General features: G+C 44.1%; 1 protein-coding gene across 1 annotated transcript in view; it reads left to right on the forward strand.

The window, feature by feature from the left end:
• The first annotated feature begins 1,467 nt into the window (after window positions 1-1,467).
• The window catches only part of clcn6 (chloride channel 6), a 21,678-nt gene continuing 6,453 nt past the window's right edge, over window positions 1,468-16,692 (forward strand). The window contains 20 exon segments of the mRNA XM_048241985.1: window positions 1,468-1,565; window positions 2,554-2,613; window positions 3,524-3,589; window positions 4,345-4,410; window positions 4,937-5,003; window positions 5,617-5,723; window positions 6,192-6,318; window positions 6,932-6,999; window positions 8,332-8,390; window positions 8,803-8,827; window positions 8,829-8,936; window positions 9,266-9,379; window positions 9,538-9,704; window positions 9,947-10,064; window positions 11,712-11,841; window positions 12,253-12,406; window positions 13,158-13,314; window positions 13,657-13,763; window positions 14,968-15,154; window positions 16,637-16,692. The exon segment at window positions 16,637-16,692 is cut by the window's right edge and continues 102 nt beyond it. Of these exon segments, the coding sequence (XP_048097942.1) occupies window positions 1,491-1,565; window positions 2,554-2,613; window positions 3,524-3,589; window positions 4,345-4,410; window positions 4,937-5,003; window positions 5,617-5,723; window positions 6,192-6,318; window positions 6,932-6,999; window positions 8,332-8,390; window positions 8,803-8,827; window positions 8,829-8,936; window positions 9,266-9,379; window positions 9,538-9,704; window positions 9,947-10,064; window positions 11,712-11,841; window positions 12,253-12,406; window positions 13,158-13,314; window positions 13,657-13,763; window positions 14,968-15,154; window positions 16,637-16,692 (2,018 nt within the window). The 5' untranslated portion in view covers window positions 1,468-1,490.

A 16,692-nucleotide genomic window follows, 5' to 3' on the forward strand; every position in this document is an offset into this window, starting at 1 on the left:
ACGAGCCGCAGCTTTGACCACCTTTTCTTTATTCATTTATACGGCGGACTGCCGGTGGCCTAACGTTACCATCGCGGGTTGCTGACAAGTATTTACCGGTGGTCCGATAGCTGCTTGCTATCTGGGCAGTAGCCTATTGAGATGAAGATATGTCTAGCTTGATCTAACCGGTTAACGTTACACAATGCATGCTTCTGGTTCACCTGTTAATAAAGCAAAATCGCCCCTTTGTAGGCTACATTTGGTTGTAATGGAGAATTCTTGCTGTTAAACTGATAGTCCATGATAATGAAACAACACACCATTCTACTTTCGAGGGCTAAATGAAATGAAATGACTCGTTTTCCGTTTGAACACATTGTCGTCAATATTTAAAATGACCAGTTTTTTGAATGTGCATGCTATTGTTTCAAAACCAGAAATCAAATGAACGAAAAAGTACACGAACCCAATTACAATAACTAGCCTAGGCCTAAATGAAAAGTTCACTGTGGTTGCATGAAATGTCATTTGTGTTTAGCCTACATCATCAGTTTCTATCATATATGAAACAATTCGCTACCGGGCTGTCGGTAGTAAAGCCAAAGCAAAGATTGTTAAGGCGGAGCCTTCTTTGGCCAAAGCCAGAGCCATAAGCGTATGGGGAGTGACGTAGGCAAAGAAAACATGGCTGAGTTGGATGTGGGCGGGGCTTGATGTCAAGCCTCGCCTTCCCGCAGGCTGCAGCGAGGTGTTCAAAAATCCAAAACTGTCTTCCTACACTCCACGACGCGCTGTAATTGCGCAGCAGTTTATTAAAGGCATAGACTGGATTAAAGCCATAGACTGTAGTATACAGTCAAACATAAAGCAAACATCTTTGATGTCAGAAATAAAAGTTATAGTCTAACATACAATGGAAGATTCATTCTCACTAGCCTATATTCTAGAAGCCACACGAATAACAAGAATACAGTGCAAACTAATTTTGCCCAGACAACTCACTAATTCTTGAAATAGCCCACAACTACAAATAGATTCAATGCATTTACTTTAAATCTTTTAATTAATAATTATTCACAATATGAACTATGTATACCCCAGACTCTTGATTCTATTTCACTTGGTGTCATTCCAGTTTAATTATGTAATGGTCAGTAGTCAGTGTGCATCATAACCTGCAAAATAATATATAACATTATTCACAAAAATATCTGTCCTTGTTGGGGTGTTTCCTTCTTCTTGTATTCTTGTAATAACAATAAAATACACAGACTGATCCTGAAACTGAAAATGCGCATGCAATTGTAAAATCACGCCCTATCCCCTCGCGCGCGCGTGCGCGAACACGCACGCACGCACGCACACACACACACACACACAAAAAAACGCTTGGCAGACAGAACATTCTGCGCAGAGTTTGCGCAGCAAGCACGTGCACGACTACCGCTCAGCGGTCTTTGTTTATCACATGACAAAGTGGTGGTGGCGGTGGTGCTGAAACAGTGAAGATGGCGTGTTGCAGGAGCTGTTTGTGTTGTCAATGCTGTTGCAGGGATGCGGAAACCAGGACGCCAGAGGAGCTGGTAGGGGTGCTCAGCTTCTTTAATTGCATGCTCCATGCTCACCTGTTTTGGTAGAGAAAGAGAGAGAGGTAGGGATAGCGGCTCCCGTATGACGCTGCCAGATTGGGTCTAAAAGCTCCACCCTAGTTCTACGTTAGCAGAAGTCAACATTTCTTTCCACGTTGTAGAGCTACCTCTGCAAGATACAGTGCTAAAGTCATTAAAGGCCCATGGGCAAGGAGTAAAAGTTAAGGCCGAGCTGTCATATTGGATGGTTTCGGTTTCTTTTTAAGGCACCATGATGTGCAATCTCACCTAGCAAGCACGAGTATACAAAATCCCACTGGACTAGTGAATTGGACCTAATGCTGCTTGTGTAAATATAACAACTTCTTTGTTAAGTTATCGAGAAATCAGTGTCCGCCCCGTAGGTAACTCATTGCTAATTTTTAGCCTATTACCCCTCTGTTTTGTGTGTGACAGATGGTCAGCAGAGCATCTGGGATTGTAGCCATCCCAAAGGATCACTCAGAGCTGTTACTGTGGCCACGACCTGGCTCCTCTCCTATAGGTTGGGGTTGTGCTCAAGGAAACGTTGAGTTGACTTTTGTTTTGTTCCCTGGGACACAGATAGACGAAATTAAAATGGCGAGCAAAGTCTGAAGTCTAATTGAGGCTAATATAACAACTATGAAAAGGCTAATTGGTAATAGCATTCAAGGTCCAAAACATTGGTGAATCGGCTCAATGCTCCCACAAAGCTTTACCTCATGACCAATACACATTGTCTGACTTGACTCTTTTCCTGTCATCTAAATCGGGGCCCAGAGGAGCTGGTTGACATTCTCAAGCTGTATACTACTGTGCATTGCCATTGAATCAATATGCCTGGTGTAAGGTAGAATGAGACTTGTGTGTAACTGGATACACACTCAGTGTGCCTGTTTCCTGTGTGGCCCATCTGAATGTCATTCCGGCTGTGTTTGTGTCTTTCTGCCTGTCCACTCAGACCATCCTGGGAGAGACAAGGGAGGAGGAGGACGAGATCCTGCCCAGGAAAGACTACGAGGTGAGAAAGAGGCACAGCTTCACTCAGACTGCCTGGTGTCAACATTGCATTATCAGGACTCAAGAAACGAAACCTTAGTTATAACGGTGTACAGTAGCACACTCTAACACTGTGTGAGGTATTGACAGTAGTGACTGAGGCAGAGAACAGAGTCCAGTCTCAGTCATAAAACCACAGCTGTAGGAAACTGATCCTTACACACTACCAGGCAGCTGTCACCATGGCATTTGTATTTACATCTTTCATTCATTTAGCTGATGGGTTTTCATCCAGGGTGACTTACAATGAGAAGTAATATTCAATCTACAGAACAATGATAGCCTGACAAGCCAGACCCACATCAAGATGTAGGGTCTAGGGACTCACCATTGGCAGTGCTCAGTCCGAGGGGCGGGATAAACGGTTGTCTTTCAAATTCCCTCTACATGCAATAGGATACCGCTACAACTCGTGAGTCCCATGCGTTTTCCCACCAGCAGAGCTATCTGGCTAGTTGTTCAAACTTTTGCCAACTTAAAAAAAGCTTAACTCGTGTCACGCTGTTCGCCAACAGCAACATCCATCTTCTTTGTTTTCAAGTAGCAGGGAATTCACTCCGAACTGTCGCAACTCATCATTATGTTAAGCCTGCCTACCGACTCTACACGATGTGATTGGCCTGATCGAAGTTTCATTTTTCCAGCTCGCAAATGCGTCTAGATTTCTAGGCTAGAACAATGAGGCTTTAGAGTAAGAACCTTAACCTTACATACATTAAAAACCATTGCTTCATCATGCCTTTTGAAACTAAACGTTCATAGGCTAGAAATGTGCAGCACTCTGTAATACTGCGTGCAGAAGTCTGACTCTGATATCCTACAGTGGTGAAGGTGTCTTTTTTTTTAAATTTGTTTTGTTTGTGTTTTTGTAGAGTTTGGACTATGACCGCTGTATCAATGAGCCCTACATGGAGGTCCTGGAGGGGATGGACAATAAGGTGAGAGGAAGATTGTCATAGCATCTCTCCACGAGGGGTGGGCATGTAGACTTTAAAGCCAACGATTTTTCATGGTATTTTTGCCGTAACGATACATATGACAATATGAAAATATTCAACACTATCTTGTTGTCACAAGTCACAGCAGCTGTGGCCTACTGGTTAGCGCTTCGGACTTGTAACCGGAGGGTTGCCTGTTCGAACCCCGACCAATAGGCACGGCTGAAGTGCCCTTGAGCAAGGCACCTAACTCCTCACTGCTCCCAGGCAGTTCACGCTTAGTTGTTGCAGGCAGTTCACTGTGTGCTGAGTGTGTTTTCATTAATTCACGGATTAGGATAAATGCCCAAATTTGACCAATGCTTCACCATACCATATACATTAGCATGTTTAAGTAGGCTAAAAATGATGTATGAATTCTATTCAGCATTGTTATTGAGCAGGGTGTAGGCATTCATGAATGACTCACAAGTGATTCTGTTCATCAGTAGTGTTCATTTTCTTGATTCCACATATACTGTGAATGAAATCTCAGCATAGCTCAATGTTGATCAGCCATCACTCAGAGGACAGGTGTAGGCTGGGCTTTTATGTCAATTCTCATGAATTTCTTTCCTCAAAGAAATCTCTTTCAAGAGATACATTTTGAATGGGCATACATTCATACTGTAAACAACTCATAGTTGGTTATATTGCTTGCACGTTCATGGGCGTTTTTTGTAATTCGTGCTGCGTTCATGTGTTTCTGTTCACAGAAAGCCAAAAAGTATGAAGCGGTGAAGTGGATGCTGGTGTTTGCCATAGGAGTCTCCATCGGAGTGGTGAGGATCGTGGACTCTTGTTATGGGTGTCTCTAACAGGGAAGATACACCAGGCGCGTAACTGAAGCGTTCCGTTCGTGACGCGTAATATCCATTTTAGATGAACAGACTATTTTTTTTTCCAACGTACGTGCCGCTATCACGTCTGGTGTAACTACTTCCATTGGTTACAGTGGAAGCTAATTGTTGCAGCAGACGCAAGGCGAACGAAACACTTCAGTTCCGCGCCTGCTGTAGCTTCCCACTAAGGCCTGAAATGGGATCAGATGCATCTTATCAGTCTGTCATGCTCTGTGATCTCAGTGGTTGGGGTGAGTACACCACCAGCCATGGACAAAGGATTTGCATGGTGGAATAGTGCATGCCTAGTGCATGCCTATCAGATCTGTTACAAGTAGCAGAATGTACTGCTCTAGTTCTATACAATGTTGTGCTTGTTTTTGTCCCTTAGTAGCCATGTTAAATTGATTGCTTTAATGACTGCAATGGCAACTTGTCTGTGTGTGTGTGTGTGTTTTTGCTTTAGGTCGGCCTGTTTGTGGATTTCTTTGTCCGCCTCTTCACACAGCTCAAGTTCAGCGTGGTTGGGAAATGTATCTTTTTTTCTGATAACACCAAGCATGATGGAATGCAGCTAAACTTTTTGGCTTTATTTTTTTTCCCTCATACACAGAGCTGAATGACTCTGAGTACTTAGCTATAGCAGCAAGATGGTGTGTTGACTAACATTGTTAGCACTCACAGGAATTGAACTGGACTTTATTTGGGGCAGCCGTGGCCTACTGGTTAGCGCTTCGAACCTGTAACTTTTATAGCATTATTATAACAAAGGCACTACAAAGCAATCAGTGCAGACACACATAGAAAGAAAATACTTGTAAAATATAATGCTCTATGAATTTAATTATGATATTTATTTGAATTCATGATTGCATAAATATGAGTGCATGAATCACAATGTCAGAAATTTAAGAAGTACGTGTCCCTTGTTATAGGACATAAAGTAAGATATTGACAGACTTCAAAAGTAGCTGTTTGTGCACACATTGCAATGCTGGTTAAACCAGATAGATAGTACCACATTATTGTACTGTTCTAAACCCAACTCCTACTGTGGAGAGCACTGCACTGTGGTCGTCTCAGGGTCATGTCAGTGTAAGCTCCACTTTAATCTCTGCCCTCTCCTTGACCTTTGACCTCTTCCAGCTGTGGAGGAGTGCAGTGAGAAGGGCTGCCTGGCCCTGTCTCTGCTGGAGCTGCTGGCCTTCAACATGGCCTTCATCTTCATCGCCAGCGTCCTTGTGCTCGTCGAGGTCAGAGAGGGCTGTGTGTGTGTGTGTGTGTGTGTGTGTGTGTGTGTGTGTGTGTGTGTGTGTGTGTGTGTGTGTGTGTGTGTGTGTGTGTGTGTGTGTGTGTGTGTGTGTGTGTGTGTGTGTGTGTGTGTGTCTTCTCTCTTCTCTCTGTGTGTTTGTGTCTCTCCCCTCTGTGTGTGTGTGTGTGTGTGTGTGTGTGTCTCTCTGTGTCTTGTGTGTGTGTGTCTCCCCTCTGTGTGTGTGTGTCTGTGTATGAGTGCATTTAATTTCCATTTTACTTTGTGTGTGCTTGTGTGTGTGTATCTGTCTGGCTGTTCGTCTCTGTGTGTCTTCTCTGTGTGTGTGTGTGAGTGAATGAGTGAGTGCATGTATGGCAGAAAATGAGATGGGATGGGGAAAAATGTATCTATATTTGCATTGCTGACACGTTGCTCATAACTGACCTCTGACCCTCCTTTACCCCCCCAGCCTGTGGCAGCAGGCTCAGGGATCCCAGAGATCAAGAGCTACCTGAACGGAGTGAAGATCCCAGGGATCGTGCGTCTGCGCACGTTTGTGTGTAAGGTGGTGGGAGTGCTGTTCGCAGTGGCTGGAGGTGAGCTTCACGACCTGTGCTGTGTGTGTGTGTGTGTGTGTGTGTGTGTGTGTGTGTGTGTGTGCTCACACACACACTTGTGTTTGTTTGTTTGCACAATAAACATGAAGGTCACGGACAGTTGCCGCATATGGATGATACATAGCCTGTGTACTGTGCATTAGTTTTCCCCTCTTTGCCCTCTCTCCTAGTTTCACCTCTTTGCTAAATAGCTCCATCATCAGGTACACTGACTTCAAATGGAAGATTTTGTGTTGTTTAGTCATAAAAATATGGAAAGCCTGTCTTTGTGAGTGGAGCTTGTGAGAGAGTCTGCTGTCTCACGCTAGCTCCAGTAGCTTTGCAGAATTTGATTGATCAGGTTTGTTTGTGCACTTGGCAGAACGTGCCCTGATACAGGCCTGTTTGTTTCTTCTCATCTCTGTGTGGTTTAGTATGTGGAACATTCAGGGTTGAAGCATTGCGTCACCATGCTGGATCTCCAGGGCGCGGCTTATAGCTGTGAGAGGGAAACAAATCGAAACATTTGGGAACTTGTAGATGCGTTTTTTTCATGTTCGAGTCAATTGAGTTCACCTTGCGTGTTCTGACACGTTGTTTGATTTTTTTTCAGGTCTGTTTGTCGGGAAGGAGGGACCAATGATCCACAGCGGTGCCATCATCGGAGCAGGTCTGCCTCAGGTACGACTACAGCTCTCACACACCTTAGTGCCTGCAACAGAATTGGATTTACACACAGGCGCAGTGTAATAGGGAATCCTGGTCTAGCGGGTCGCTACACGTCTAGGGAAATCACTACGTTGCTCAGACCTTAAACCCCCTAATCTGGATGTGTGCTGAAGACGTGTCAGTGGGCTGTCTGCTCTTGTGTAGGTCTGAGCAACCCCCAATACATAACACAGTGGGATACAAGGATGTAGATTCCTCAGTAAGCTCCTTTATGTGGAGATTGTGGAAGAAGGATGGATGGATGGATGGAAGGATGAAAGGAAGGAAGGATGGATGGATGGATGGAAGGATGAAAGGAAGGAAGGATGGATGGATGGATGGAAGGATGAAAGGAAGGATGGATGGATGGATGGAAGGATGGAAGGATGGATGGAAGGATGAAAGATGGATGGATGGATGGATGGAAGGAAGGATGGATGGATGGATGGAAGGATGAAAGGAAGGAAGGAAGGATGGATGGATGGAAGGATGAAAGGAAGGATGGATGGATGGTTATTATCCCTTTGTCTCTATAATGTCCCTTATTCCCTTATGTGCTTCATTCATTTCTCAAACTATCACTATCACTCTCACACTATGCAGTAGCAGCTTTCAATTGACCAATCACAAAATCCACGCCCCCTTAGTTATTGTTGCTATGTCCGTCAAACTCAGACCAGAGTTGATTAGAACCTCCATGATATCTGTAAGACTGTCTGTAGTTACAGCCCAAGAGGCTCCTTTAGAGAGCCCCGGACCTCCCGGATTTCATTTGGAATCCGTCGAAAGACTTCAGGATGACATGGAGATACATGTTCTTTGGCCGTCCCTTTCAACTCACACCACTATAAAATCCCATAAAACCGGACAAAAATCACGGCTCCCAATGCATTTCTATGGAGCCGTGAGCTGAAGTTGACGGAATGTGTCTGCCTGCGCGGAGCACCGGATGGCACTGGACTGGAGTTTATTTTCAATCAAGGATATGCAACATATCTTAAAATGAGGGACGCGTTTTCATTATAGAGAGGGTAGTTGGAGAAAGTTGAATGGCTGTTCAGATGTATTGAGTTAAGTTTAAAGTAGTTTTACACAGACAGGCCTGCAGCATTCAAACATGATTGATTTACTCAGAGATAAAGTGGAGCTGAACTCCTCTGGAATAGTAGGATTTGAAAGAAATTGATTTTCAAATGCAACCCATCCTCCATGTTTTCCCATCTGAGGAGGAGAATGGTGGTGGTGGTAGTAATGATGGTGATGTTCTTGCAAAATCATCATGATGTCAGCGATCTGTGTCTCCAGTTCCAGAGTATCACCTTTAAGAAGATCCAGTTTTACTTCCCATACTTCCGCAGTGACCGGTAAGCAGCCGTGTGTGTGTGTGTGTGTGTTGTGTTGTGTTGTGTTGTGTTGTGTTGTGTTGTGTGTGTTGTGTTGTGTTGTGTTGTGTTGTGTTGTGTTGTGTTGTGTTGTGTTGTGTGTGTTGTGTTGTGTTGTGTGTGCGCGCGGATATTGCTCAATTGATCATAAGAAAAGTCATTGTTACAGATCTATTACAAATGTATTATTGTCAATACTGTCAAAATGAACCAAAATGTTAATTTACCACAACACTACAGCAGTTATTTGTCATATCTCACCTGAGAGAAATTCAAAGGGTGTCTACATCAGAGTTAAATGTACAGCTAGCTACCAGTATGTATGATGGTTGATTGATTCCTGTGTGTGTGTGTGTGTGTGTGTGTGTGTGTGTGTGTGTGTGTGTGTCTTCAGGGACAAGCGTGACTTTGTGTCGGCGGGGGGCAGCAGCAGGCGTGGCGGCTGCTTTCGGGGCGCCCATCGGGGGCACCCTCTTCAGTCTGGAGGAGGGGTCATCCTTCTGGAACCAGGCTCTCACATGGAAAGTGGTGAGTGGGACACACACACACACACACACACACACACACACACACACACACACACACACACACACACACACACACCTCAGACTGCTTAGGTAGTGGGTTTCCCAACACTGCAGAGACAAAGGTCATGATCACTGTGACTGTACCTGCATCTGTGGTGTCTTGAGTTGTTCCAACTTCCATGTCAATGTTAATAAATGTCTCCTATGTAAGCCTAATGTCTGGCTTTGCTCAGCAGTCACTGATCTTGAGAAAGGAAAGAGAATATTCTCTCTTTCTTTATCCCTCCCTCTCTCTATCCCTCACTCTCTCTCTCTCTCTCTCTGTCTCAGTTGTTCTGCTCCATGTCGGCTACCTTTACTCTGAACTTCTTCCGGTCTGGGCTCAACTACAACAAGTGGGGCTCTTTCCAGCTGCCAGGCCTGCTCAACTTTGGCGAGTTTAAGGTAAACACGTGCGTGCGTGCTTGTTTGTGGACTCATCACACATCTGAATGAAATTATGCCATCTTCACTGGCATGCGATTATCTACGCATTGAGTTTGTGTGTGTGTGTGTGTGTGTGTGTGTGTGTGTGTGTGTGTCTCCCTCTCTCTCCCTCCTAGTGCCAAGATGGTGACAAGGCGTGCCACCTGTGGACGGCGGTGGACCTGGCCTTCTTTGTGCTGATGGGAATCGTGGGGGGGCTGCTGGGAGCTTTGTTCAACTGCATCAACAAACGCCTCGCCAAGTATCGCATGAAAAACGTCCACCCCAAGGCCAAGGTCGTCAGGTACAAAACACACACACAAATACATAGATATGAATGCGTGTATTCACATACACTTGTGTGCAGTTTAATTTTATCCATCGAGTGAAATATGTCTTTAATCAAAGTATTAGTACACCTATACAAATGTGTTTTTAATTTTTAATGACATGTTAATTAAAGCAGGGGCTCCCCCGGAAGAAAATGTTATCAGATATATATTGTGTGCTATCGGACCATCTTCTGAGAATCCGTTTGTTTGCCAGGGTGTTGGAGAGCCTGCTGGTCACCATGGTGACAACGGTGGTGATCTTCGTGGCCTCGATGACCCTGGGAGAGTGTCGGGACCTGTCTCCCCCCACAACACACAACTCGACTGTGCTGGTCAGTCAGATTCCCTTTGCACGCATGCATGCACACACACACACACACACACACACACACACACAATGCACACATGTTCAATCAGACTCACACTAATGTGCTGGATACACACACAAACACACACTCAAACACCATTACACTGGTCACACATGCACACAGAAACATCTCACCCCCAAAGCATTTCTTCAAACACTTCTCTTTTAATCTCTCTGGACAAGTCTGCATCTCATTCATTCCCAGAGTGACTTTCTCATTCCCATGCACTCAATTACTGCTCGTCTTGCCTTTTCACACTTCTTTTATCCTCATTAGCACAGCCGCAGCCTTATCAAACCTTCCATCTCATGTTAAAGACATGGCACCTCTCCCCTGCACGCAAAATTAATTTTGCACCTTAATGAAAAGCTGCCAATCAAATGAGTCTGACAAATGACTCCCTGAACTCAGGGAGGTACAGACATAGCTATAACAATGGTCAGTAGTTACACTGGCAGCTGGCCTGTGTGTGTGTGTCTGTGTGTCTGTGTGTCTGTGTGTGTGTACTGACTGCCCTTGAGCTGGAAGTGAGTGTGTCAGGGTGGCACAAGGTTGTGTTTACACTAGGACAGAAGCCTTCACCATATGGAGCCAAAATACATACACACACACACACACACACACACACACACACACACACACACACTGGCCTGAGATGTGATGAGGTGGATGGCCACAGGAACCTTGCTCTGTTTTTGTTTTGGGTCATTTGGCCCGTTTGGCCCGTTATGTAATGACTAGCTCTCAATTACTAGTTGAGCTGCTGGAGTTACTCAGAGGCACTCTATTTAGCTCAATGGTTTCTTGTTTTTCACCTTTTATGTACTTAACTTATCCTCAGTTTATAAACAATAGTGTCAATGTCTAGCCACTAATACATCATTCAGCAGTCAGATGGAAGGTATAAACACACACACGTAGGTGAACAATAGTGACTTGGCAAAGAGAGTCTTCTGTTTCACTTGCTGTCCACTAGAGGGAGCCAGTGATCTATTTTTTTCAGGGCCGTAAGTCGATATACTGCTATTTTATCTCTAGCCTGGCTAACGCCAAACCTCATCTCATTGAGATGGGGTCTGGGAACTACATGTACATTTTCTCGTATTTGAAACGTGGTTTCCGAATGCCCAAAGCCGTAATGTCGTAAAATTGCACGCGTAAGGCAGCATGGGAAAACCCAGGCTATTTTATTTATAGGACTCAGATTTTTCAAACACAGCATGGAGCAATAGGAGAGTCTAAAGCATACTGCATATTAGTGTACGGTCCAGAGAACTGCAGTAGGTCAAATTCCAAAACAGCAGTTTGTACTCGTATTGAACCAGTAATATGTACTTGTCAAATTCTTCCATACCAAACCTGTCCAGCAATGTCTTTCTTGACTTTCCTTTATGAACTTGGAGACAGTCACTGTTCCCAAAAAGTTGGAAGCATATAATTGTTCAAATTGTCTTAAAACTGAAGGATTAAGATGTCCGTTCACTCACCCAATCTCAACACCTGAAAAACCATTACACCATTATCATAGTGTACCATACCATTTTGTGTGGTATGTATGTATTTATTACATGTTTTCTCTTTCTCTGTGTGTGTGTGTGTGTGTGTGTTCAGGAGGGGTACAATATGGACGTGAACTCCACCATCAGGCAGTTTTTCTGCTCCAATAAGAGCTACAATGACATGGCCACACTCTTCTTCAACCCACAGGAAGTGGCTATCCACCAGCTCTTCCACCAGGACGGTGAGACACACACACACACACACACACCACAGGACACACTATCCACCAGGAAGTGGCTTCCACCAATGCACTTCCAACATATGCACTCTAAATGCAACATTCTCTCTCTCTCTCTCTCTCTCTCTCTCTCTCTCTCTCTCTCTCTCTCTCTCTCTCTCTCTCTCTCTCTGCTCTCTCTGTATGTGACAGTGAACAAGTTTTACCACAATTCACCATTTGTAAGAAAAGGGAAAATAAAACTTTGTCATTTTAAACACATTTGCCAAAGCAGCTGAAGGCCCTTCATCAAGATGTATAGCAATTCTTTGTACTCATTTTTTTGCAGTATAGGGAATCATTTTTAATATTCACCATTTAATCTCTCTCTCTCTCTCTCTCTCTCTCTCTCTCTCTCTCTCTCTCTCTCTGCAGCTACCTTCAGCCCGGTGACTCTGTCTCTCTTCTTTGTTCTGTACTTCCTGCTGGCGTGCTGGACATACGGCGTGTCCGTCCCCAGCGGCCTCTTTGTCCCTTCGCTGCTCTGTGGGGCGTCACTCGGACGCCTAGTGGCCAACGTCCTCAAGATGTGAGTTTCCCATGGCACATGAGATTAGTGTTCTCTCTGCACTTTTTGTGTGTGTGTGTCTGTGTGTGTGTCTGTGTGTGTGTGTGTGTGTGTGTGTGTGTGTGTGTGTGTGTGTCTGTGAGAGAAAGAGTGTGTGTGTTTGTGTGTGTGTGTGTGTGTGTGTGTGTGTTTATTGTGCTGACTGCAAGTTCTCCATGATTGCTTTTGTGGGGTAAAGTTTTCTTTTCTGACCCCTAACTGCCTCGTGTACCCACCACACACACACACACACACACACACAAGCAGCCTTGTCCCCAAGTGTTTTCATGTCCAGTCAGCTGCAAGTAATAAGCTACTGTTCTCTGGCTCACAAAGCCACTGATTTACACACACACTCATACACAAACCCACTGACACACACACACACACACACACACACTTACACACACACTCTAACACTAACCCACTGACACACACACTCATACTCAAACCTACTGACACACACACACACACACACACATACATACACAAACCCACTGACTCACACACACACATACACAAATCCACTGACTCACACAGACACTCATACACAAAGCCACTGACACACACACACATGACTCACACAGACACTCATACAGAAAGCTACTAACACTCTTCTCTGTTTATTTATTTTAATTTTTTTTTAAACTCACTATTGTACTTTACACCCTCATGTTCCTTTGCTAATGTGTCTCTCTTCTGATTGACCCCTCCACCTGTCCGTCTGCCTCAGAAACCTGGGCATGCACATCTACTCCGGGACCTTCGCTCTGATTGGTGCAGCTGCCTTCCTGGGTGGTGTGGTGCGCATGACCATCAGCCTGACGGTCATCCTCATAGAGTCGACCAATGAGATCACATACGGCCTGCCCATCATGATCACCTTAATGGTAGGGGACAGGTCATTAGGTTGTGTTGAGTTATCCACTGCGGTCTGTGAACAGACAGACAAATGCACTGGGTGTAATTTCATTCCTGGCAATTTAGTGAAATACATGCACAGGCTCCATTATATTTCCTCGTTCATTAGCAGAGTGCAATTTAATTATACAAACTAGAAGAAAATAAATCGCGTCAATTTAAATACGCTGTAGGCGTATACCAAAATGAATGCATGTCTTTTTGTTATGGAGTAGATAGTCCTGTCGTTAGTTTTATGTCATTAGTGTGTGTGTGTGTGTGTGTGTGTGTGTGTGTGTGTGTGTGTGTGTGTGTGTGTGTGTGTGTGTCAGGTGGCTAAGTGGACAGGAGACTTCTTCAATAAGGGCATCTATGACATCCACATCCTGCTGAAGGGAGTACCCCTACTGGAGTGGGAGACTGAGGTGGAGATGGACAAGTAAGGATGGACACACACACACACACACATGCATATACATAGATACATACATACATACACACACACACACACACACATACATACCTATTCATACATACATACACACACACATACACACCTACAGTATACATACATACATACATACACACCTACACACACACACACACACATATACATACACACACACATAGGTCAGACATCCCTGCAGCGTACATCAACTCACATAATTTGATCGCTTCCTTCACAGATATAACATAGGTCAGGAGAAAACCCATTTTATCCAATCCAATCTCTCATAATTGGCCCCAACCTGTGGCATGGAGAAAGCTAATTTGTACTTGTAGGCTGTTAAAGGTCATGGAAGTTTTGTTTATGGTCATTGAAAAGTCATGGAAAGGTTTTGAAATTGTGTCAGTGCCAGTGGGTGGACCCCTGTGCATCCTGCGCTGACTGGACTCTACCTGGGATGCACTAGTGTAGATACCCGAGTAGAGAAGAGGCCCAAATGAAAAAAAGAAACATCAAGTGGAACATCAAATTGTCTCTTTGTCCTCTCTGGATCTGTGCCCATTCAGACCCAGGGTCACTCTAGTTCAGTCCCATTCAGACCCAGGGTCACTCTAGTTCAGTCCCATTCAGACCACTTCGCCTCTTTTCCTTTCTTTCCTTCTCTCTCTCTCTCTCTTTCTTTCTCTCTCTCTTTCTTTCTCCTTCTCTCCCTCTACCTCTCGTCCTCCATCTCTCTCTCTCTTTCATTTTTTTGATTCAATTTAAATGAGCTTTAATGGCAAAACGTAATGGCGCAGATGCAATTCCTCTTTGAGAAAAAGTGTCTTCCTCTTCCTCTCATTTCTCCTCTCTCTACCTCTCTCAACCTCTATTTCTCTCTACCTCTTTGAGAAAAAAGTTTCTCTCTACCTCTCTCAACCTCTATTTCTCTCTACCTCTCTCAACCTCTATTTCTCTCTCTCAGAATCGAGTGCCTTTTTCCCAAGCCACTGACAGTATTGGAGTCACACAGAAAGTCTGGTGTCTTTTGATAATAATGCAGGTCTTATGTTTACCTGGTTTAAATGTACTTGGTGCTCCATGGTGTAGGTATATTGCTGGGTAATTGTGACCTCTCTCTCTCTCTCTCTCTCTCTCTCTCTCTCTCTCTCTCTCTCTCTCTCTCTCTCTCTCCCCCCTTCCTTTCATCCATCAGACTGACGGCCAGTGACATCATGGACCCCAACCTGACGTACGTGTACCCTCACACGCGCATCCAATCCCTGGTTAGCATCCTGCGGACCACCGTCTACCATGCCTTCCCCGTCGTCACGGAGAACAGGGACAACGAGCGCGAGTTCATGAAGGGTAACATACTCATCAGCAACAACATCAGATTCAAGGTACACGCACGCACGCACGCACGCAAGTCGATATGCTGCTATTTTATCTCTAGAACTCAGATTTTTCTAACACAGCAGGGAGCCATAGGAGAGGCTAAAGCAGTGGTCCCCAAACTTTTTCTTCCGAGGGCCAGCTCACTATGCCTGGCTCTAAGCGAGGGCCAGAGACTCGGAGTATCAGTAACCATAAATAGCTTAGTGCTGTGAACAACAGCAGTCTACCTTAGTTGAATATTCCATTACATTTAATCATAGGCTACTGCAATTTAATACCATTTTTAGCTGTGTTTATGTTGCCATCATATCATATCAGTGTAAAATGTAGCCATATCAAAAGTATTAAAAAAAGTAGCTCAAAATGAAACTAATACTAATAAAAAGTTGTGAACAAGCAATTTAAAATAATTCAAAGTTCTCAAACTATTAGTTTTTATGAAGTGCTGGCAGAAACATCTGAAGTCCCAAACTCTATGTTTGTATTTTCCCATCCAAAATATGACTTGAATGAACTCTTAGAACTCTGTCACTTGCAGTGAACTGGGAGAGGTCTACATTTCATTCCGTTTTCAATGGCAAACGTGAAACAGCATATAATTGTTCAAATTGTCTTGAATGATTACTGAAGGATTAAGATGTCCCACGGACATGTTTTGGGGGCCACCCAAAATGAGTAACTAACCACTGGGCTTTCAAGCTCAACACCTGAAAAAAAACAGCATTTGTACATATTGAACCATTAAATTCATACCAAACCTGTCCAGCAATGTCTTTCACTTTCCTTTATGAACTGGGAGACGGTCATTGTTCCCAAAAAAAGTTGGAAGCATATAATTGTTCAAATTGTCTTGGATTACTGAAGGATTATCAAACGTACTAATTACCAACCATTTTGTTTGAAGATTCTAAAACAACGTTTTTTAATATGTTTAATGTTTTTTAATACTTCAACATAACATTTGATAAATTAACCTTACATTTTAGGTGTGTAGATTTGAACAAAATCTAGTTTGGTTTTTACTGGGGCTTTAACTGCCTGAAATATCCGATTTTGTGTACTACGCTCGGAGTTTAGGGCTGGGCTGGTGGGTGCATATTCCCAACCTTTCTCACGGCACATCAACGGTTAGCCCGAGAATTCTTGTGGCAATTCAAAATTCCACTGGAGCTCCAAGCGGATTTGTACACACAGCCTTACAAGTCTTCTATTCACGGTAAAATGTCATTTTTGGTACACAGCTAATTTAGATACACTTATGTGGGTGCTTGCGTTTCTTTAGGAATCCGCCGTCTTGGTTTGTATAGAAATGAATAGTAAGTGACACATACACGTAAGAGGTTGGACATACAGGACGGTTGGTAATATGTGACGTTCTGATAGTGTACCATACCATTTTGTGTGGTGTGTATTTATTACATGTTTTCTCTCTCTCTATCTCGTGTGTGTGTGTGTGTGTGTGTGTGTGTGTGTGTGTGTGTGAACAGAAAACCAGTGTGTTAACGCGGGCCGGCGAGCAGAGGCGGCGTTGCCAGTCGATGAA

This window comes from Alosa alosa, chromosome 4 (genome assembly GCF_017589495.1).
Source record: "Alosa alosa isolate M-15738 ecotype Scorff River chromosome 4, AALO_Geno_1.1, whole genome shotgun sequence".
NCBI lineage: Eukaryota > Metazoa > Chordata > Actinopteri > Clupeiformes > Clupeidae > Alosa > Alosa alosa.